This window comes from Typopeltis vanoorti, unplaced genomic scaffold, assembly GCF_054136105.1.
Source record: "Typopeltis vanoorti isolate ZY-2024b unplaced genomic scaffold, IOZ_Tvanoo_1.0 HiC_scaffold_24, whole genome shotgun sequence".
NCBI lineage: Eukaryota > Metazoa > Arthropoda > Arachnida > Uropygi > Thelyphonidae > Typopeltis > Typopeltis vanoorti.
Window position 1 is genome coordinate 4,977,200 of NW_028328064.1, and position 25,584 is coordinate 5,002,783.

General features: G+C 37.1%; 1 protein-coding gene across 2 annotated transcripts in view; it reads left to right on the forward strand.

Annotated features, from left to right (window-relative positions):
• Positions 1–25,584, forward strand: part of LOC150092192 (disintegrin and metalloproteinase domain-containing protein 11-like) — a 1,236,934-nt gene that overhangs the window by 635,725 nt on the left and 575,625 nt on the right. For both annotated transcript variants that reach the window (XM_090415260.1, XM_090415259.1), the window contains exon 23: positions 16,147–16,209. In XM_090415260.1, the coding sequence (XP_090271386.1) occupies positions 16,147–16,209 (63 nt within the window). The remainder of the gene's footprint in view (positions 1–16,146; positions 16,210–25,584) is intronic.

Consider the following 25,584-nt stretch of genomic DNA (forward strand, 5'->3'; position numbering starts at 1 on the left):
GAGATAGCTGGCCCAAGGCTATCACTAATTAAGCGGTGCGCAGTGAAGAGAGACGGCTCAAATGTGCCGCCATCTCGTGGTCCCTAACCCTAACACAATATATTTAATGTCTGAAATAATGTGGGTTCTACGGTCGATTTTCTTGAGTTTACAGGACGAAAAACCCGAGTTTCTGGGAGGAAAAACCTGCTTGCCCGTGCCAGAGATCGACTAACTTGGGAACCGGTTGAAAAAGGCTTGGAAAAATTTCCTCTAGTCGCCGACTAGACTTCCTTCGTGCGGCCAAGCACGGTGGTGTTCAAACGCCACATCCACTGAGCTACACAGGCTCTTATTATTATTATTATTATTATTATTATTATTAAGGGTAACTCCAAGGACTTCTTAGACTCATCAAGGGATGCGCTGAACACCATGTCAAGAACTATCCATCACTTGCGCAGTATCTATCATACTTTGCTTTGAACTCATTATTCACAGTCATGGCACCCCCCCCCCCTCAACAGACTATGCCACCTATTCCACTCATTCACTACTCTCCAAGCAAAAAAAAAAAAAAAAACATAGTTCTAACACCATTGCTAACTACACTCTTACTCAGTTTACATGGATGGCCCTAGTTTTTCCACCAACACACCTGTTCTGAAAAATTTCCTCTGATTTAATCTTGTAAAAACCCTCAGTAATTGGTATGTCTCAATCATATCACCCCTTTTCCACCTATCAATCAGTTTCTGTAACCCACAAAACTTCTATCTGTTCTTGTAAGGCTCATTCCATAGACCATGCTACCATCTTGGTCACCTCACCTCTGAATCCCTTCACCACCTCCTGATCATCACCATGAAACCCTGGCACCCAGATGTGCATGCAGTAGTCGAGATGTGGTCTTATCAAGGATTGATAAAGAGGAACAATAATTTGCTTGTATCTACTCGTTAAAGTGTTCTTCAGTAACCAACTGATCTGATGAGCTTCTTTAGCCACTTTTGCTATGTTCCCCCAAAACTTTAACTCCCTATTCACTAACACTCCCAAGTCTCTGGCTTCATCAATTTCCTGCAGTACAGTTTCACCAATGTGGTATACAGCTGGTAATCTTTTCACCTTAAAATGCATAACTTTACACTTTGCCACATTAAACATTTGTCACATTGACATCCATTCTCCTTTGCCTAGTCTACCAATATATTCAAATCATCTGTATTAACTATTGCTCTACCCAACTTTGCATCATTGGCAAATAACTGAAGAGTTCCTCTCAGATCCTTTTCCATGTCATTAACGAACAAATTAAACAGTACTAGTCCAATAACAGAACCCTGTGGCACACCACTAGTCGCAGGGCTTCTTTTGGACCCTACTTCTGAATAAACTACCCTGTGATATCTCACCATCGAACATTCTCCTATCCATCTCACCAACCCTCTACTTTATCTTTATTGAACTCAGCTGTCACTGTATTATAAAATGTGAGCAAGTTACTGAGGCATGACCTGCCCTTCACAAAACCATTCTGTCCCCCCCCCCATACAGTATCCCATTTTCATCTGTCCATTCTTGTATTTTGCTCTTGACCAACTTCTCCAATACTTTGACAATAACTCCTGATTTGCTGATTGGTCAGTAATTTGTTAAATCAATCTTGGAGCCTCCTTTATGCAATGGAACTATTTCCCCTCTTTCCTCCCTCTCTTGATTAACTCAGAGCTGAGAATTTGATTAAACAATGTGGTCAAGGGCACTGATAATTCCTTCACCGCTTCATGTAAAACTCAAGCCTGTATACCATCCAATTGATGATATTCATCCATTTAACTCCCACTTGATTTACTCTTCACTACCAGGTATGAAGTCTGCCATTACCTTCAAACTCTCCTTTACAACTTCCCATGCACTATCAACATCCAGTTTGTCCACTTAGCTTGTCATACTTACCAGCCATGTAATTCCACATATATTCACATATACCACATTATATTTCAATTCTTGCAACAACTTCTTCAAATCCCTTTCCACATTCTTTGTCTCACTATGTAAGTCATTTGTGCTCTTCACTACCACTAATTCTGATGCCCGTTCCTTCCTTATATGCAAAGCATCTGATATTTGTTTTATAAAAATTTGGAGGCACTGGATACATCAACATATTTGCATAATTATTGATATGTTTTTTTTCGTCAATCAATATGCTAATACTATTTATAATAATTAAATTTCATGATTTTTAATCTCTGCCAAAAATGATGTATGAAAATATGTTATTGATATTGGGATGGGTTTAACTAGAGATATGCAGTTGTTTTGCAGATGATGCAAAACTGGGGAGTGCAATGCAGAGACAAGCGGATGTTATGGCCCTTACAAGAGGACTTGAATAGATTGCATGAATGGGCAGGTATGTGGAACTGTCAGTTCATTGTTGCAAAGTGTAAGGTTTCAGATTTGGTAAGCAAGGATAGGATGTCAAGTATGCACTTGGTGGGGAAACTTTAACGGAAGTAGAGGAGATGAGAAATCTAGGAGTGATGGTGAACAAAGACCTGAAATTCATGGGCCACATTGCACAAGTTGTGAAGGCATTACATCAGATAATGGCAATGATGCAGAGGACCCTGACATGCAGAAATAGAGAGGTTATGATGCTGTTGGCCTTGATCAGGCCTCATATGGATCATTGTGCACAGATTTGGTCGCTGGATTTTCATGGTGACGAGGATATGTTGGAAAGGGTCCAGAGAAGATTCACAAAGGTGGTCAGTGGTCTTTGAAATGTGGAGTATGAGTACACATTGAGGGAATGCAAGTTGCAGAACCTTGTGAATAGGAGAAATGGGGGGGGGGGGAATAAGGTTGAGACATACAAGCTAGTCAGAGGTTGTTCTTGGGTTGACATGGAAGAGATTTTTCATAAAATGGGGGGGGGGGGTAGAACAAGAGGCCATCACTGTGAACTGTATAATGAGGGTGAGAACAGAAGAGTGAGGAGTAGGTTCTTTGTGTGGAGAGTGGTTAGTGAGTGGAATGCATTGCCTGAGTGCAGACACATTGAATCAATTTAAACCATGGTTGGATGAGCATTGTGTGCAATAGTATGTACCTCCCACAATGAGTCTCTGAGATTGCCTGGAGGTCAAATGTTAATAATAAAATAATAATAATAATAATGTTGTTGGAAAAGTCATTAGTATGTTGCCTGGATTTTACAGTATTCAGTTGAAAATGAGAGCAGAGATCATAAATAGCAAGATGGCTAAGTTGTGTGATAGAAAGAGCATACAGTTTGCAAATTTGAAGGAAAGTTGAAATGGTTTAAAGTTGATGGACTGCATCTGAATGGGTTGGGTGTTGGGCATTTAGAAAGTCTATCGATTGCTTAGGAGGCACAGAATATAGAAGTTAATATAATTAATGATCAAAGGGTACTTGTGATATGAGTTAGCAAGGCCAAATGGGTTGTATGGCAGGATGATGATGTATTGAAGATTGAAGATGTGGTTGCAGCAGCACAAAGTGATGAAATGCATAAAGGTGAGGATGAGACAGGTATGAATCATAATTAAAGTCAGTATGTCGGAAATGGGTGTGGATGGACTGAAGACATAGGTGTGGTATTCCGGCTAGAATAGAAAACGTTGGTGCTGGTAGAATGGTCTCAAAGACACAGGAATTGTTATTTTTGTATACGAGTGTGAGGACTATTCAAAATAAGATTGCCAAGATTGTCACACTGATTAACTAAGTATACCCAAAAATAATTGGTATAAGTGAAACTTGGTTGTTTACAAATGATGTGATGTCATTAAGACAGCTTGCGGGTGTATAGTGGAATGAGGAGTTAGCTGGAAAAGAGATCAATGCAGCTTTGGGGGATTTTCAAAAACTATCTAGTAGATGCAATGTCTAAATGTATTCCAAGGGTGAGAAGGTTAAATAAGGTAGGTGTGAGATGGATGAATAAAGAGATTAAGCATGCGATACAGAGAAAAAAGGGCACTATGGAGGTAGCATAAGAGAAGTGGAAATAACCAATTCCATGAGGTCTACAAAGACCAAGCAAGGAGGGTGACTTGGTTGGTGAGGGTAGCTAAAGAGAGGTATGAACAGCAGTTAGCTAATGAAGCCAAAAATAATCCTAAGGTGTTCTTTCGATATGTAGCCAGCAAAAGAAGAATGATTATGGAAGGATGACATTGATTGGAGAAAATGGTATAAAGACAGCTGTTGCAGAATGTGTGGTGGAGATACTTAATGAGCAGTTCATAAAGGTCTTTTAATCTTATGAATGTGACTTCATGAAGAGATTGAGAGCAGTTGATGATGGGGAGGAGAGACTGATTGTAAGTGAGCAAGAGGTGTTAGGGGAGTTGAGTAAACTAGATGTAAATAAGGCTATGGGACTTGATAATATATCACCGCATATTCTGAAGGAATGTGCCAGGGAGTTGACACCTGCCTTGACATATTTTTTTAATAGGAGTCTTGCACTTGGAGAAGTTCCTAAGGAGTGGAAGGGAGGCAAGATTGTGCCACTTCATAAAGGAGGTGATCGAACTGAATCAAACTATAGGCCTATCTGTGTGTCAGGTGTTGTGGTTAAGTTGTTGGAGAAGCTTGTGAGAACTAGGATCCAGAGTTGGGTTGACAACAATGGTATTATCCTTGATAGAGAGCATGGATTTGCTAAAAGGGAGGTCTGTTTTAGTAATCTACTTACTTAGTGACTGCTTCCTTGGACAGAGGAGAATAATACACAGTAATATACTTGATTTTCGTAAAGGCTTTTGATATCATGATAAGTTGACAGTCAAACTAGAGCAGATGGGGTTGGATATTAGATTAGTGCATTGGATTGGAGACTGGCTATCTGATAGGTATCAAAAAGTTGTGTATGGGGGTGCGATATCCAGGAAAAAGAAAGCGCTAGTGGAGTTCCTCAGGGATCTGTTTTAGGGCCATTACTGTTTAACTTGTATATTAATGATATTGGCGAAGATTTGGATGGAGATATTCAGTTGTTTGCAGATGATGCAAAGTTGGGACGAACCATGAAGAGTAGTGAAGATGTTGTGGCCTTACAAGAAGACTTGAATAAATTGAGTGACTGGGCACAGAAATGGGAATGTGAGTTCAATGTTGCAAAATGTAAGGTTCTAAAATTTGGAAAACAAAGATGGGATGCAGAATTTATGCTTGGTGAGAATATATTGTTGGAGGTAGAGGAAATAAGAGATCTGGGGGTGATAGTCGGATAAGGATCTAAAATTTAGGAGACACATCGCCAAAATTGTGAAGACAACACAAAGGCTTCTGGGAATGATGCGGAGGACACTGATGTGTAGAAGTAGGGAGATTCTTGTTCTGTTGCATAAGATTTTGATTAGGCCACACATGGACTATTGTGCCTAGATTTGTTCACCGGGTTTTCACGATGAAGAGATGTTGGAAAGGGTCCAAAGGCGACTGACTAAGTTAGTTTCTGACCTCTGGAATGTCGAGTATGAGGAAAGATTGAGAAGATGTAATTTGCAGAGTCTGGTGGACAGGAGGAAGAGGGGAGATATGATAGAGACCTAAGTTGGTAAGGGATTGTTATAGGATCAATGGTGGAGAAGTTTTACAGAGAATAGTGGGAGATCAGGGTGGGGGGAACCAGAGGTCATCCCTGGAATCTGTAAAAAGAGAGTGTGAGTAGGGGAGTGAGAAGCAGGTTTTTTTCGTGCAGAGTTATGAATGATTGGAATGCCTTGCCTGAGAGTGTGGTGTCTGCAAGGAGTTTGAGTGTGTTTAAGACACGGTACGATGAGATGTGTGTGTGTGTGATAAAAGGACTGCCAGATGAGTCTTTGACTCCATGAGATCTTGGGGTAATAATAATAATAATAATAATTAATAGAATGTAATGATATTCAATTTTCTGGAAGGATTGAAAGGTGAAAAGAGGAGAGAGGAGTGCTGTTAATGATTACAGAGGAATTGTGTTCAGAAAGTGTGTGGAATTTGAATAGTTACATGTGCAGATTTTGAATCTGTGTGGTGTGAAGTTGAAATTAACAGGCATGTATATATATATATATATATATATATATATATATATATATATATCTGATAGGATGCTATGATAAACCAGGAAATATAGAGAATAGTGATTGTAAAATGTTTAGGCAAGTTGGTTGGGCATGTAAAAAGAAGGTGATCCTGATGCGTCACTTTAATCACTGGAATATAGAACGCAAGGAGGAGATAATGTATGGGAAGAAGGAGAGTGAGCTTGTTGAATATCCAAGGGATAAATATCTTAAGCAGCATGTGACTGAAGCAACTAGAGGCTTTAATGTGTGCTAGAATTACGAGAATTTGAGAGAATGGGTGTGCAAGAGGAGCAGGGAAACGGGGAGGCTCAGGGTGGACAGGGGTACACAGTGTGAGAAAGGTGGATGCTCCAAGAGGAGGTGAGAGCATGTGTAGGCAGGAAAGTAATGGGATGACCAGGGATCAAGAGGAAACAGATGGAATTGCAAAGGGTTCTAAAATGAAGAAGCAGATAGGGAAATGGCCCCAGTCCAGCATGGAGAGATCACATCGAGTGAGTGGTATCAGTGGAACTAGCTGTAGATCCAGAAATGAGTTGTTGTGTTTGTATACCAATGCTAGAAGTTTAAGAAACAAGGCGGATGAAATGGTTGCACTGATTGCGTCTGTGCACCCAGTGATTGTCGAAATAAGTGAGACATGGTTAGATGAGGATGACATCCTAACAGGAATAGAGATGGAAAGGTATGATGTGTTTCATGAGGATAGAATGGGTAAAAAGGGAGGGGGGAGTGCTATTGATGATAGAGAAAGAGTTATGTCCATACAAGGTAGAGATGCAATAGGGAAATAGGGCTAGTGGTTTTGAGGCAGTGTGGTGTGAGATAGAGGTGAATAGAATCAAATACTTGGTGGGATGTTGTTACAGACCTGGTAATGTGGATGGTGGTGATAGTGAAATGTATAGTCAAATAAGCCAAGCAAATAAGAAAAGGGTGATCATTATGGGTGATTTTAATTATGGCAGCATAGATAGGAATGATGAGATAGCAAACGGAAGTAAAGAAAATGAGTATCTTGAGTTTTTGAGGGATAACTACCTCAGACAATATGTAACAGATGGCACACGAGGATTAAGGGTCTTGGATTTGGTCATCTCATCGGAGGATGTAATTATCAATGAGGTGTCAAACCATCCACCAATTCGTGAAAGTGACCATGAGGTGATTACCTGGGTTGTTGCCAGCAGTGCAAGGACCTCTGTGAAAAAAGGGTATATGTGGAACTACAAGGGGGGGGGGGGGTGATTATGAAGAGCTCAGGAGACAGCTTGCAAGTGTAGCATGGAATGAGGAGTTAGTTGGAAAAGAGATCGATGCAGCTTGGGGGATTTTCGAAAACTATTTAGTAGATGCAATGTCTAAATGTATACCATGGGTGATAAGGTTAAAAAAGGGTATATGTGGAACTACAAGGGGGGGGGGGGTGATTATGAAGAGCTCAGGAGACAGCTTGCAAGTGTAGCATGGAATGAGGAGTTAGTTGGAAAAGAGATCGATGCAGCTTGGGGGATTTTCGAAAACTATTTAGTAGATGCAATGTCTAAATGTATACCATGGGTGATAAGGTTAAATATGGTAGGTGTGAGATGGATGAATAAAGAGATTAAGCATGCAATACAGAGAAAAAGGGCATTGTGGAGGCAGCATAAGAGAAGTGGAAGTAACCTATTTCATGAGTTCTACGAAGACCAGGCAAGGAGGGTGACTTGGTTGGTGAGAGTAGCTAAAGAGAAGTATGAACAGCAGTTAGCTAATGAAGCCAAAAAGAATCCTAGGGAGTTCTTACGATATGTAGCCAGCAAAAGAAAGAATGATTATGGAAGGATGACAATGATTGGAGAAAATGGTATAAAGACAGCTGTTGCAGAATGTGTGGTGGAGATACTTAATGAGTAGTTCATAAATATCTTTCAATCTTGTGAATGTGACTTCATGGAGAGATTGAGAGTAGTTGATGATGGGGAGGAGAGACTGACTGTAAGTGAGCAAGAGGTGTTTGGGGAGTTGAGTAATCTAGATGTAAATAAGGCTGTGGGACTTGATAATATATCACTGCGTATTCTTAAGGAATGTGCCAGAGAGTTGACACCTGCCTTGACATATTTTTTTAATATGAGTCTTGCACTTGGTCAAGTTCCTAAAGAGTGGAAGGAGGACAAGATTGTGCCACTTCATAAAGGAGGTGATCGAACTCAAGCATGAAACTATAGGCCTATCTGTGTGTCAGATGTTGTGGTTAAGTTGTTGGAGAAGCTTGTGAGAACTAGGATCCAGAGTTGGGTTGACAACAATGGTATAATATGTGATGGACAGCATGGATTTGCTAAAGGGAGGTCATGTTTTAGTAATCTACTTACTTATTACAATAAAGTGACTGCTTTCTTGGACAGAGGAGAAGGATACACAGTAATATACTTGGATTTCGCAAAAGCTTTTGATAGAGTACCTCATGATAAGTTGACAGTCAAACTAGAGCAGATGGGGTTGGATATTAGTTTAGTGCATTGGATTGGAGACTGGCTATCTGATAGGTATCAACAAGTTGTGTATGGGGGTTCAATATCCAGGAAAAGGAAAGTCACTAGTGGAGTGCCTCAGGGGTCTGTTTTAGGGCCATTACTATTTAACTTGTAGATTAATGATATTGGCAAAGATTTGGATGGAGATATTCAGTTGTTTGCAGATGATGCAAAGTTGGGACGAACCATAAAGAGTAGTGAAGATGCTGTGGCCTTGCAAGAAGACTTGAATAAATTGAGTGATTGGGCAACCAAATGGGGATGTGAGTTCAATGTTGCAAAATGTAAGGTTTTAAAATTTGGAAAACAAAGATGGGATGCAGAATTTATGCTTGGTGAGAATATATTGTTGGAAGTAGAGGAAATAAGAGATCTGGGAGTGATAGTGGATAAGGATCTAAAATTTAGGAGACACATCGCCAAAATTGTGAAGACAACACAAAGACTTCTGGGAATGATGCGGAGGACACTGATGTGTAGAAGTAGGGAGATTCTTGTTCCATTGTATAAGGCTTTGATTAGGCCACACATGGACTATTGTGCCCAGATTTGGTCACCTGGTTTTCAGAAGGATGAAGAGATGTTGGAAAGGGTCCAAAGGCGACTGACTAAGTTAATTTCTGACCTCTGGAATGTCGAGTATGAGGAAAGATTGAAAAGATGTAATTTGCAGAGTCTAGTGGAGAGAAGGAAGAGGGGAAATATGATAGAGACCTACAAGTTGGTAAAGGGTTGTTATAGGATCAATGGTGGAGAAGTTCTACAGAGAATAGTGGGAGATCAGGGGAGAACCAGAGGTCATCCCTGGAAACTGTATAAAGAGGGTGTGAGTAGGGGGGAGTGAGAGGCAGGTTTTTTTCGTGCAGAGTTGTGAGTGATTGGAATGCCTTGCCTGAGAGTGTGGTGTCTGCAAGGAGTTTGAGTGTGTTTAAGACACGGTATGATGAGATGTGTGTGAGATAAAAGGACCTGCTAGATGAGTCTTTGACTCCATGAGGTCTTGTTTAATAATAATAATAATAATTATAATAATAATGTTTTGGGTTTGGTGATAACTTCACAAGGTGTAGTTGTTGATGAGGTATTAACACTTGCACCAGTTGATGAGAGTGATCATGAGATACTTGTTTGGGAAGTATTAAAAGAAGAAAACGTTATCCGAAAAATGATATATGTGGACTTATATATCGATCTTGGAAAGCTGTGTAGTCAGCTAGCATGAATACATTGCGTTGATGTGCTGTGAAGAAAAGATGTTAGCAGTGCATGGAAATTCATAAGGCAGTATCTGACACAAGCAATGTATAACTGCATATGAAGAGAGTTCAATGAGTAGGAGTGAATTTAGTTGAACCGTGAAATGTATTGCAAGCAAGAGGAAGAATAATTATGCCGGTTGACAGTGGATGATAGGCATGGCAACAGAGTTACTGTTGCAAAAAAAAATACTGGAATTATTGAATGAGCACTTTACCAGCATATATCAGACTGGTGTCAGTGATGCCATGCAATATATAGAATGGGGAAAAGCATTAGAAGAATTAGAAGTGAAAGAATCAGAGGTGTATCAGGCATTGATTGGATAAGATGTTAATAAGAGATGTTCTTTGAGAATGGATGACATTCTTTAAGAATATGCACAACAGTTAGCTATGCCCTTGATCTGGTTATTTCATGACATTCTTTCAGTGGGTAAGGTTCCTAAGCATTGGAAAGAAGGCAAACTAGTATGACTCCACAAGGATGATTCTAGGACAGAGGTTTCCAATTATAGACCAGTCTGTATTATTATTATTATTATTAAAACTTTGTGTGTCCTTCCCAGGAAACATAAAGTCTATCAAGACTCATCGTGGGAGGTCCTTCCTAGGACCTCCCACTCATTGACCATTCTCACTCTCACCACTCTATCAGGCAATAATGACATTGGTCAAGGTGTTAGAGAGATTGGTTAGGAATGGATTACAAGATTTGCTTAATGGACATAGGATTCTTTATGATGGTCAACATGGATTTATAAAGGTAGGTCTTGTTTTAGCAATTTACTTGCATTAATGAGTGCATTAGTAAAGAAGAATCATATACATTGATATACTTGGACTTTGCATAGGTGTCTGATAGATTACCACACAATAAGTTCTTGTACATACTAGAGAGGATGGGAATATATAGTCTATTGGTTAGATGAATGTTTGATCAGCTCTCTTAATGCTCCATCATACACATCAAGTTGTGTATGATGGAACAGTGTCCCAACTAATTGTGCTATTAAGGCCAGCGTGAGCTGGCCTTAATAGCACAATCCACACACAAAATGAGGATGTCCTGATTTTCAAACATGTTTGAACTTGTCGCAGAATTTAAAACCATTCCAGACTCATATTAATTTTGATAATTTTTCATGGAACACTTATTCACTTTCTGCAGAACCCAATTTGGGAAACCCTGTCCTAGAGTACAGTTCCATCAATAAATAGTACATAGGTGGTAAACTTTTCACCCAAAATACATAACTTTACACTTTGCCAAATTAAACTGATATCTGTTCTCCTTTGCCCATACTGCCAGACTATTTAAATCATTCTGCAAAATTTAACAGTAACATTATTGACTATTGCTGTACCTACCCAATTTTGCATAATCAGCAAATAAGTGAGTAGTTCCTCTCAGATCATTTCATATATCGTTCATGTACAAATGAAATAGTAGTGGCTCAAGAACAAAGCCCTGTGGCATACCACTAGTCACAGGTATTCTGCTGGACTCTACTCCTGAATAAACTATTCTCTGATATCTCTCCATCAAACTTCCTTCATCCGCTTCATGAACTTTATATTCATTTCTATGTGCTCTGATTTATTGATTAGAATTCCATGCTGTATCCTGTTGAAAGCCTTTGCAAAGTACAGCAGGATCACTGTAAACCTATTACCTTTATCGAACTCAGCTGTCACTGTATTATAAAAGGTGATCTGCCTCAGGTAATTATCCGTAACCGCATAAATTTTGTTTCCTTCCTCCCTTGTGTTCTTTCTTCCTTCCGATCTATGTTCCCATAGTTTAAGTCCTCCATTATAATTACTTGCCCTCCGCTCATTGAGATTATTTGTCAATGCATACTATCCACATCATCCTTAACATCCTCTGGTCTATAACAGTAACCAACCATATATTTTGTCTAACTTGCCTGTATCTCACAACAGATGGCTTCAAATGCACTACTTTCACTGGCCTGCAATTGAACTCCAACTCTTTTTCTTTGAAGTTCATCAGCAATGAACAATACCTTCCCCTCCCATTATTGTCCCTCTGTCCTGCCTGAAAATATTATGCCCTTGACATCCTGTTCCACTAACTATATCATCTTCTGTCAGCCACATTTCACTGATACCAATAACCTTGTCTGTGATGAATTAGCCAATGCCAAAAACTCCTCTACCACCTTGTTCTGAATTCTCCTGGCATTAGTGTATATAAGGTGCAATGGCCTGCTAGCCACACTGCTGTCCTTACACTTTATACTAACTATCCCATTCTGGTTTGTTATCCAGTAGTACTAACTTGGGCATTTTTTCCACATTCCTACACCCAACTTACCCACTTTTATCTGTGTACTCGCTCAATAGCTTCCCTCCTAAAAGCTGCAATTTTCCTGATTTTGCATTTAATACTACCTCATTCAACAACACTTTTTTTTCCAGACTCTGAACACCAAATCCATTCAAATACAAACCATCCACCTTGTATAAGTCATTTCATCCATCAAACTCACTCCACACATTAACAAACTCCAGATCATTCTGCCTGCATAATCTATTAATTGACTCATTCACTATCATGGCCCTCATTCTCAACTCAACTCAACTTTACCAAGGCAATTGCCTCACTATCTATCTTACTCTTTTCTTTTGCTACTTTCAGTAACTCTTTCATGTCTTCCCTCATACCATACTTGTTAACTTTCAAACCATTCATTTTACTAAAACAATCAACTCTTTCGTTTTTCCCTTTTGCATTCTAATAGCCTCGCTAACATCGTTAATCTTTGTTCCCGGAAAGCATGCTTTCATCACTCAAGCACACCTCTTATAACAGAATTGCTGTACAAGACTGTTTAATTTTTCTTTCTCTCTTAATCAAGCATCCTTTCTCTTTTCTCATATCTTTTTCTTTCTCTTCTCAGCTGAACCACTCGCCAGATGTTTCTACATTTGCTCTAATTCGCACTTTGTCCTATGTAACACTCTGCATAACTGTGCTATCGTCCTCATTACTGTCATCTCTTCATTCTTCCCATCTATCATGCTACTATTCTTTTTATTGTCACTTTTACTCTCTCTCTCTCTCAATTCTGGGTATCTTTTTAAAAAAAAAATTGAAAACCATTACTTTAGTGGTTCTGGATTTTCTGGAGGTGGTTCAGCTGAAGAGTGGTATCTGAATAGAAAAGAAAATCAATGTTCTTTGAGTATCTATGTTTTCCTCCATGTTATCACCATGTATGTGCAACCAAACCAAAATTTGTGTGAAGTGATGCAGCTTCATGATTTTTTTTTTTTACTCATTATTACAGTTTTCTTCATTATATATTCCCATATTATCAACAACAATGTAAGGCATTCTCCCTAGGTCTGTATATTTAATAGAGCTACAATAAATCAAGATAAATATGTGGATATGCTTAAGTGTTGGTTATTATTCACTAGAGGTTAAGTGGTATGATTCTCAATACCAAATGAACAGGTAAATTAGTTGTTTATATTTCACTAATTTTTTTCCTTAGCATCTTTAGAGCACAACTAGTTTGCTAATTGGAAAACAATTTAAAATTGTAGTGTACATAAGAAAAGCACTGGACTCCTGATTTTGTTGTTCTCTACTGTTTGATAAAAGGAGATTTACAAATGTTCAATTAGAGGTGGTCTTAAAATGACTATCTACCAGATTTGTAGTAATTAATGCATCCATATTTATTGAAGTTAGCTGTTGCTGATTCCAAAGAAATAGTCTCTCCAACTTGTAATGAATTCAGTGTAGCATTTTTTTTTTTTCATTTAAATCTTGTATGAAGTGGCATCTAAAGCATGGATATCTGGCTCCATAATTGCCATAATGAGAACATATTTTCTAATGGTCTCTGTTGCCAGATCTGCCTCTCTCTCTCTCATATTCCTGGATGTGATGGAGTTTGACACTTGTTTGCTAATTTGACGTGCGATTTTGAACTTGCCAGGGCTTATATTTATTAAGCATGCCAGACATCTTTTCTATTGTTATTAAGAATGCCAGATATTTTTTCCATTGTGCCTTGGATATACTGCATCTTATGGTGCCAATTTACAGTGTCAATACTATATCTTACTCACAAGTGGCATTTGTAGTTTATGGCTAGTGGTGATGATAGAACTTGAAGTCAACCCTAAAAGATACTAGGGTGTAGTTGGGAAGCATGTGAGGTCCAGGTTCTTCTCATGGCATACGGTTCACTATAATGCATTTTTTTGCTCTGTTATACCCGTATTCACTTTTATTATCCATCTTCTTTCTGCTCTCCTTCCATAATCTGCATACTCAACTTATCTTGCCTCCATGCATTTGCTCTCTCTCTATCTCTCCCTTCAAATTGTGGTCACTTCATTTGGCTGAGTGGTTAGTATCTGCTCTCCAACCAAAAGACTGCGGGATCGAATTCCGCTGTGGGCGTGGATGTTTGTGATTGGTGGCAAATATTAGTGGTGGTGGGGCAGTAGATGGCATTGGCACAGATGATGCAGTTCGCTGTAGTTGGTGGATTTGAGTGGTGGAGATGGAGAGTTGTAGAGTGAGTTCCCTCTCTCGATGAGCCTGTGGACTCCTTGGAGGTGTCACATAATATCAATAATAATAAAAGCATCATCTTTTATAGAACTTCGACTTGTTAATTTTCCATTTGTAGTTAATGATGCTTAAAATCATATAGAAACTTAGAAATATCTGAAAGTCATTAAATTTATATAACACTTTTTTTTATCTTACACAATTTCCATTCTCCTCTTAAACATCATTAACCAACCACCAATAAAAAAATAATATTTATTTGGAGTTCAATGAAAAATTGTGCTGCTCTTATTCACTAGGCTTATTTTTTACTTCTTTCTTTTGTAAGAACTTTTTGTTTTTCATCTGACTGTGTGTGGAAGCACTGCTTTATGTATTGTTGATATTTCCAAGTTAAGTACTAATCACATTTATATCTGAAATTAAATGTATTAAATTAATATACTCCCATAGTCATAAGTCTGAATGGAGGCTGATTTTGCGAACAGCCAGTGATTTTCATTTTTTGGCTGATAGAAGTGCAATGAACGTGGATATATTGATAAGCATTAATAGTAGTACTAGCCCTGTCATTTGAATTGCAGGTCATGAGATAAGGGAGAGAAGAAAGCAAACTCTTTTTTCTAGAATGAAAATATGAAATTTTTCGTAATCATGAATTTGAATTCTAGAACATGAATTGCAAATTGCTTTATTTGAATTGGACGGTAATTTATTTCTTTATGCAATATCCTTATGCTATTATGTGGCTCATTTTAATTGATTTGATGTTTGTCCATGCAGTTTTTAACACCTAATAATAGATTTTTGAAACATATAATTACTGCTGTGTTTTAGTTAAAAATAGTTTCATGATCTGCCTAGGTTCAAATCCCTCTGGTAAGAAAAAAAAAATTATTAGCCTTTTTTTTTTTAGAAACTTCAGTAGGTTTTTCCCATCACAAAACAAGCTTATCAAACCCAGAATGTAGGCACCCACAGACATAATACACAAACCATCTTAATATTTTAACTGTTCTGATATGTTGACTTATCTATTGGGAACTGACCTGATGGTTCAGATAAATCAATGGGACAGATGAAATTAACTGCATTTTACTATTTTATTCAGTTTTATTGCCAACCAACTATTGAACTTTAGCTGATCTAATTACTCATAAGTATGTTTGCACTAAAAACTTGTTGATCAGGAGACTGTGGAGACTATATATTGCTATTCAGATTTTATGATTTACATGCTTTAGTGTTTACAGAACCTGCAAAACTTTTTAAGCACTATTTCAAAGCAGTATCCCATATTTTATTAAACTTTTCTACTATTGTATCTTATCTTCAAACTGCTTGTTTCACATCACTAATTATCCTTCACCTTTTACATTTGCTTGCACTTACAAGGTGTAATAATTAAGTATCTAACAGCAAAATCCATCATTTGTACCTTCTAACTTTGAATATACTAGAAAGGTGTTATTAATACTAGCTCCTACATCAGCATACCCTGAAATACATCTTTTAAAAAATTTCTAACTAATATGATTTGCAACAATGTGAATTTCAGGATTTCGCTACTTGCCACTGGTTAACATGTCACTGATTTGCCATCCCTGTACTAGAACATTTTATATATTTTACAGTATTTACTAATGTTATGTACGCATAGTAGTTTTAGAACAACATTACCAGACTTTAATAGTTTTTTTATATTTTGATGTTAGGGTTGTCCAAAAATTTGACACATCTCGTGCTGACAGGTCAAGAACTGTAGGCCTAAATCTTGTGTATGTATCAGCGTATTTACTTTCTAAGAACATGAAAAGCTTAGTAAAGCAAAACTCATACTTAGTTTTTTCATAGTGATGCCAACTTGCATCATGTCTTAAATGCTTGTAATGCTTCTAAATATATAGAAATTCATACCTACATTTTTTTAGCACAGCAAGAAAGGAACTTGATATATTTTATAAAACATCATATAATATATTAAACATGAATTTCCTTGTAATTTCTAGCTTAGGCTTCATGTATAATTTTGAGATATAATGGTGGGGAAAGAATACAAAAAATGTCACTATATCATCCTTCTATGATGATTTATTTATTTATTTATTTTTCTTATTGAAAAACATCAGTAGTTACATTTGTCCAACTATTCAAAATGTGTATTATAATTTAAAAGTTTTATTATTTTTTATTTTTTCTGTTTCCATTGTTTCATAAATGAAACATGGAAATAAAAATCTACAGACAACATTAAGTGTATTTTATTAATATACAACATGCAGCTGTTCAGCAAATAACTTGGTTCTCTTTCTTGTTTGTTATACTGTATGTTAATTTTGTTTGATATTTTTGACTCAGCTGTTAATGAAAATCACTAATTACAAAAACATTGCTAATTCAAAATAGGAAATTATTATTTTTACATATTGCAGTTGGTTTTAAAAGCCATGTTCTGAAATTCACTCATGTTAATGTTTAGTGGAGAAAACACTTCTGAAGATAATAATTAACTAACTGAATTTATTAACTGATTAATAAATATTAATATTACAACCAATATTAATATTAATTAATAGCAAACTAATATTTTGCTTTGGTCACCAAGGCATCTTTATGGGCATAAAGAAATATACTCAGCATGTGCATGCTGGCAGACTAGTAGAAAGTTAAAGATAGGCTCCTGCAGTCTTAACTGGTGCTCTCTATGGGTGCGGTGATAAAGTCTTGTTAAAGTGCTCAAAATAATGGTCTCCCAGTTTTTTGATAATGTGATGCAGCCAAATTTGTTCAGTTATGGAGAATGTTATAGTGCTGTGGCAAATTCTAGAAAGAGTTTCTCTGATTCATATCTGCTTCTGTATGAGAGAGAGAGAGCTTTTTTTTTTTTTTGCCCCACAATCCAGTGATCTGTATCCATAGTATTGCCACTGTGGAACAGAAGAAGTACAGATGAGGCACAGTTTCTTTTTTCTTCTAGATGGATATTAGTAGTTCTTCCAGCTTGTCTGAAATATGTAAGTTTGCAGGTGCAAGGGATACAGTAGACCTTGGGAAGATGAAGTTTGTTGTTGGATAAAGGTAGCTAATTTTGGGCATACAAGAACAGGGCCTATCTATTAACTACCCTTACTGGCTCAGCAAAAGGTCCTCTCCATCATCTATATCCTTACTCTTCAGCCTGTAGTCTGCGGACCAATGCCGGTGTGCAGAAATTTCCTGGCAGTCCGCCGAAAATTTCTTCGTCTCTCAGAAACAACGCTCCAGCCACGTATATCAAATTTTCTAACCTCTAAGCAGCATCAGATGTCGCACTACCTAAAAATTGTAATTTTATAATATTGGATTTAATAAATAAAATACTATCTACATTGGTTTATATATTTCAGTCTTAGCTGTCAGCTGGTCCATGAAATATTTCTCCTATTTTCCCCGGTCCGCAGGTATAAAAAGGTTGAAGAACGCTGATCTAGATCATTTAGATTAGGATTTAGAGTATCCCTTGCTCCTGCACACACACGTACTTTGCACAAACTGGAAGCTGGAAGAATGGTGAAGAATGAATTGCTGATATCCATCTAGAAGAATACTACTGCTTTCTTCTTTCTGGGGTGGCAAACTGTGCCATAGATGCTGAGGGTAGTCCCTAGCCCCCCCCCCCCCTCTCTATATAGAACCAGATTAGTATTAAAGTAACTCTTCATGGGATCTGCTACTCACTAAGACTTTCTCTAAACCTGAACAAATTCAATTGCATCACATTACCAAAAATCTGGGAGACCACCAGTTTAAGATCTTCAGTAAGATTCCATCACTATATCCATAGAGGATGCCAGTTAGGAATATGGTAGCCCACCTTTTACAGTCAGTCTGTGCTTGACTTCCTGCTGGTGTGCTTCCATCCATATGTTTTTGTCCATGAAGTTGCCTTGGTGACTAAGGCAAAATATGAGGTTAGTAATCTAATCAGCTAAATAAATTTAGTTATTAATTATCTTTAAATGTGTGTTTTCTCCACCAAATATCAACATGAGTGATAATCACTGTCTAAGCAATAACGGATTTTTGTTCTGAAATATTCAGCTGTTCACTCATAACTCACAATAAACAGTTAAAGAATCTGTGGTTTGGTTTGCATGGTGCAAGCGCATACATACACATGCATAAAATATACATTCATGAAAGGATGATTATTCTGTCTGCCAGCCGTTCTAAAAGATCTACTTTTCAAAGTGAGATAGGTCTATATAGTATAAGCACATATCAGTTGTGCAAGTATTCAGTTATAGAATTATATATAGCCATGAATTTTTTATAACAATCTTATGATAATACATGTTGATGCATAACAAACCAGGCTTCTACATGTACGTAATCCTAGGAATTGCAGAGATTTTGCTCAGATCTCAGGAATTTATCAGGGAAAAAAAAAAAAATTGGAACTAAAACATTACTGAAAAATGAGGGAGGAAGAGGAATGTTCTGTAAAAAAAAATCACTACATATTACTTTGGGTTTTCTGAATCATTGTTATTTTCATACATGCCAAGACTTTTTTACTCCATGTCTATGGGATCATCATGGCTTGAAAACTATGTGGCTTAAATTAAAAATATAACCAAAACGTGGCTCACACATATATCAGGGCTAGAACTAGCTGTTGTATGTGAGTTATGAGTCATTTACTGTTCACCAAGTCAGCTGGTGGATAGTAATTCATATAATTCAGAGTATATAATTGTATATACCATAGTCCCACCTTATCAGCGGGTTTGCTATCCACAGTAAACCCTCCAAAAATATTAAATGGAAAATTCCAGAAAGAAACAATTTATAATTACATTGGCAAAGTGGATATTAGATCCAACATTATTTCAAAGCCAGATGTTTGTAGAAACTATGAAAGTTTCGTAAAATTAACCTGAGAGCTCACTTGAATACAATCCTCAGCATCCTGGAGTTGCCTCAGCTTGCACTACTTGACTTAAGTAGCTAAGGCAACTCAGGGATGGCAAGGATTGTATTCTCCTAAGCTCTCAGGTCAATTTTACAAAATTTTAATAGTTTTCACAAACATTCAGCTTTGAAATAATGTGAGATCTAATATCCACTTTGTCTATGTAATTTTACATTGCCCAAATGAAACCGTATGGCTCTTTCTTTTAGTAATAGACAATTCATAAGTTTTAAATTGCGTGCTGTCCTGAGTAGTTCTCGATTATCAGATGGACTGTCGTGGTATCGCAGTGATCATGTTCAAGTAACCCTTATTTTACTTAATAATGGCCCCAAAGCGCATGAGTAGTAATGCTAGCAATTGGATATGCCAAAGAGAAGAGATAAAGTGCTTCCTTTTAAGTGAAAAAGGTGAAAGTTCTCAATTCATAAAATAATAAATAAATAAATAATAAAAAAAAACCATATGTTGAGGTTGCTAAGATTCCATTCATTCAGATAATTTTTATTACAGTATATTGTTATAATTGTTCTATTTTATTATTAGTTATTGTTGTTAATCTCTTATTGTGCCTAATTTAAAAATTAATCTTTATCAAAGGTTTGTATGTATAGGAAAAAACATAGTATATATAGGGTTTGGTACTATCTGTAGGATGTCTTGGAACATATCCACTGCAGATAAGGGGGGAATTACTGTAATAGTATATCAGTGTTATAATCAACAAGCTAGGTTCAGAACTATATAAATATGCAGGGACAAGATTCAAAGAAAGACTCTTTTTATTTTTAAATAAAATTTATTCAACTGGTATCCCCCCCCCCCCCAGTAGAATGGAAAAAAGCAATTGTGATTCCTATCTTTAAAAAAGGGATAAACCTAAAAACTATAGAGGTATCAGTGTACTAAATTCCTGTTACAAAATATATAGCAGAATCTTAAATAGCAAACTAATGAAATATTCTGAAAACTTTATTTTAGAAGTACAGAATGGATTTAGAAAAGGACTATCATGTATAGACCTGGCCTTTTGCCTAAAATTAATAATAGAGAAAAGAAGAGAATACAATTTAGAAACACATATTGCATTTATTGACTTTGAAAAAGCATTTGACAAAGTTAAAAGAAACATATTATTTGACATATTAAAAGAAAGACGAATACCAAATAATATCCTAAAAGCTATCACAAGTATATATATGAAAATAATCAAATACAAATAAGATTAAATCACGAGCTATCATATATGAGAGAGATAAACGAAGGGGTCTGACAGGGATGTCCCCTCTCAGCAACTCTTTTTAATATCTACTTAAATGAAATAATAATAAAATGGAATAAAAATTTACATCAAGGAATTAAACTTTCTCCTACAGTAAACTTGAACAGTCTCCTCTTTGCCGACGATCAAATAATAATTACAAATTCTCAAGATAAACTACGGAAAGCTATTTTAGATCTAAATGAGATATCCAAAGATTATGGTATGATAATATCAACAGAAAAATCAAAAACTATGGCCTTTAAAGGACAAGATCCAGCAAGAACTAAAATATTAATAGATAACAAGATCTTAGAACAGGTGAATTCATTTAACTACCTACGATATATGATCACAAATGAAAAAGATATAAACGTAAAAATTGCAAAATATTTAAAAATAACAGGTGTAATTAACTCTATATTTAAACCAAACCTAGTTCAAAAACAAACCAGACTAAAGTATACAATACATTAGCCCTATCAGTCTTAATGTATGGAAGCGAAATCTGGACAATAAAACAAAAAGACAAACAAAGATTAATAACAGCAGAAATGAAGTTTATGGGAAAAACTGCAAAGTATACCCTATTTGATCACAAAAGAAACGAAGAAATTATGAAGAATTAAATCAAGAACCAGTAATAGAAAAAATTAAAAAATATAAATATAAATGGATGGAACACGTTCAAAGAATGAAAACAGAAAGATTACCAAAACAAGTCTTAAAGTACAAGCCATTAGGAAAAAGAAAAACAAGACGTCCTCTTAAACGATTCAACGATAACTTCTAATGCCGGAACAGGCCATGCTAAGCCTAAATCCTTGCTACGCATGATGATGATAATCAACAAACCTCCATGGTGTCTATTAATTCCACAGAGGCTTCTTCCTCATCCCTCCCCCTCCCCAAGCCTTGAAAAAGAGTCATCAAAAGCCAACTTATTCACTACTTAGTGGCTCACCAATTAATTAGTGATGTTTAATATATAAATTATGTGGGAATAAGCCATTAAGTGGATATACAGACATCAGTGAGGCAGATGAGTGTAAGAATGTGTATAATATACCTAAGTTAGTACCACTAATAACAAACTAGCATGGGATAGTGTAAAGCATCAGGATAGTGGTGGCCTAAGGGAATTTTGCACTTTATGTGGGAATGCTCCTGGCATAAGGCAATTGCAAAATTCCCTTATGCCAGGAGCATTTAGAACAAGCAAGAGGAATTTATGGCATTGGTTGGCTTATCCCGGCCTAAGGTTATTGGCATTGAAGTTCAACTGCAGGCCAGTGAAAATAACACATTTGAGGCTGTCTGGTGTGAGATTGAGGCCATAGAACAAAATATACAGTTGAATGCTGCTATAGACCAGGGAATGGAAAAGATGATGGAGATAGTATGCATCGACAAATAGACTCAAGGAAGAGAGGACACATGGGAGGAAGGAAATGAATTTTATGCAGTTACTAAGGAATACTTATCTGAGACGGCATGTAATGGAATATACTATGGGTTTGATAGTGCTCGATCTAGTAATTGCAACTGAGAATTTGTCTATAATGAATATGACCACATTGCTACCAATTGGTGAAAGTGATCATATGGTCTTAACCTGGGAGGTGGCCAAATGTGTTGGATTTTCAGTTAAGACAGAGTATATGTGTAATTACAGTGTTGGTAAGTATGATAAGCTTAGGCGATTGCTTGGATCGGTGCCATGGCATGTTAAACTGCAAGCCCTGGATGTTGATAGTGCATGGGAAGTGGTAAAGGAGCGTTGTTTGAGGAAGGTAATGGCAGACTGCATACCTAAAGTTAGAAGAGTAAATCAAGTGGGAGTTAAATGGATGAATATCATCATTAAGTTGGAGCTGCAAAAAAGAAAGAAACAGTTGTGGGAATTTAAGGAGAAAGGTGACCTGCAGGCACCTGAAGAGTGCAATGCACAGGCCAGAAGGGTAACTAGTGTGGTAAGAAAGGCAAAAGCAAATTATGAAAGGAAGATGGCAATGCAAGCTAAAGAGAATCCCAACAGTTCTTTCTATATTTTCAGTTGTTTACTGATGATGCGAAATTAGGTAGAGTAATAATTAATCAAGGCGATGCAGAGATCTTGCAGGACGATTTAGATAAGCTGTCAGTATGGGCAGAAGTTAATGAATTTCAGTTTAATGTCGAGAAACATAAAGTTATGCATTTTGGGATAAATAGATTACAAGCCATGTATCACATTGATGGCAGAGTACTCCAGGAAATAGATGAAGCTAGAGATTTAGGGTTGGTGGTGGTAGACAGAGTTAAAATTTGGAGGACATATCTAAGGTTGTTAAAGTAGCTCATAAGATTTCTTGGCTACTGAAGACCACATTAACAAGTACAGATAAGGAAGTTGCAATTCCTCTTTATAAGGCCTTGATATGCCCACATCTGGATTACTGTGCTCAAATTTGGTCCCCTGAGTTTCTTGGGGATGAAGTGGTGGAGAAGATTCAGAGGCAAGTGACCAAGATGGTGAGTGGCCTATGGAATGTTCCCTATGAGGATAGATTGAAGGTGTGTGGATTGCAGAAGTTGGTTGATAGGAGAAAAAAAGGGGATATGATAGAAACATTTAAGTTACTTAAAGGGTTTTATAGGATAGATGCAGGGAAATGTTTCAGCACTTGGCACTATCCAAAGGAAGGCCAGAATAAGGGGTCATCCTTAGAAGTTGAATAAAGGTGTGGTTAGTAGGGGTGTGAGGACTGGACTTTTTGCTTAGAGAGTTGTGAATGAGTGGAATGAGTTGCCAGAGTCAGTTGTGAGTGCTTTGTCTGTTAATGGTTTCAAGGAGGTATGATAGATTGGGTCTTCCATGATGAGTCTTCGGACTCAATGGAGGTGCTCATATAATAATAATATGCTGCAAATAAAAGAAAGAATGTATATGGCAGAATGATTTTAAGGAATGCCAATGGTAGAGAGGTAACTGAATAAGTTGAAACAGTAGAATTACTAAGTGAACACTTTGCAACAGTAGGTATGAGAGCCAAAGGCTTATATAGAATCGGAGGAAAATGAAATGGAGGTGCATAGCACATTACAGAATCTTAATGTCAATACAGCTGTGGGATTGGATAGTACACCAACTCAAGTTTTACGTGAAGCAAAGAGAGAATTGTCAGTGCCCTTGACCATATTGTTTAATCTAAGTCTCAGCTCTGAGTTAGTCCTGAGAGGGATGGAAACAGGGGAAAATAGTTCCATTGCATAAAGGAGGCTCCAAGACTGATGTAGCAAATTATCGACTAATCAGCATATCAGGAGTTGTTGTCAGAGTGTTGGTTAAGAGCATAATACAGGAATGGATAGATGGAAATGGGATACTGTATAGAGGGAGGGCAGCATGGTTTTCTGAAGGGTAGGTCATTCCTCAGTAACTTGCTCACGTTTTATAATACAGTGACAGCTGAGCTCGATAAAGAAATGGATTTACAGTGATACTGGTAGACTTTGCAAAGGCCTTTGATAGATACCAAATGGAATTCTAATCAGTAAACTGCAGCACATGAGGATGGATATAGGGTTGGTGAGATAAATTAGAGGGTGGTTGATGGAGAGATATCAGAGAGTAGTTTATTCAGGAGTAGAGTCCAAAAGAAGGCCTGGGTCTAGTGGTATGCTGCAGGGTTCTGTTCTTGGACTGCTACTGTTTAATTTATTCATTAATGATATAGGAAAGTATCTGAGAGGAACTCTTCAGTTATTTGCCAATGATGCAAAGTTGGGTAGAGCAATAGTTAATACAAATGATGTCAAAATTTTGCAGGTTGATTTGGATTGATTGGCAGACTGGGCATAGGAGAATGGATGTGATTTTAATATGACAAAGTGTAAGGTAATGCATTTTGGGGTGAAAAGATTACCATCTCTATACCACATTGGTGGAACTGTACTCTAGGAAATTGACAAAGCCAGAAACTTCAAACTGTTAGTGGATAGGGAGTTAAAGTTTAGGAGGCACATAGCAAAAGTAGCTAAAGAAGCTCAATGGATCACTTGGTTTTTGAAGAATATTTTGATGAACAGAGACAAGCAGGTTATTATTCCTCCTTATCAAGCCTTGATAAAAACCCCATCTCAGATACTGCATGCAGATATGAGCACCAGGTTTCTTGGTGGTGATGAGGAAGAGGTGGAGAGGATCCAGAGGCAAGTGACCAAGATGGTAGCAAGTCTATGGAATGAACCTTATGAGAACAGGTTGAAGATTTGTGAGTTACAGAAACTGGTTGATAGGCAGAAAAGGGGTGATATGATTCAGACATACAAATTACTGATGGATTTCTTCAAGATTAATTCAGAGGAAATTTTTCAAAACAGGTGTGTTGATCGGAAAACTAGGGGCCCATCCATGGAAACTGAGTAAGAGTGTTAGAACTTGGTTTTTTGCTTGGAGAGTAGTGGAGTGGAATAGGTTGCCAGAATCTGTTGTGAAAGCCATGACTATGAATGAGTTTAAAGCAAAGTATGATAGATACTAAGCAAATGTAAGATAGTTCTTGACATAATGTTTAGGGCTTCCCTCAATGAGTCTAAGGACTCCGTGGTGTTTCCCATAATAATAATAATAATGTACTGTAGGTTTGCAAATAACCTATAATGAGTGGGAGCAACAAAAAAATATCCAAAGCATTCATTTGAGTCTAACACAGTGGCCTCCTTATCAATCTGCCTTCAGTCCTTTATGATTGGTCTTTGGTTTTCAGTTATTCACTCTTTGCCATGTTGGATGATTTCCTTTTTTTTTTTTTATTTCTCTATCACTCTTCGGGTATCCCAGGCTTCACCTTTCACCTGCTCTTCTTTCTACATTAATGACCTTGTGCTACTAACCATAAATTGTATTCTCAGTTTTATTGAGGACAGCACATTCCATTTCTCTACTTCCTTCAA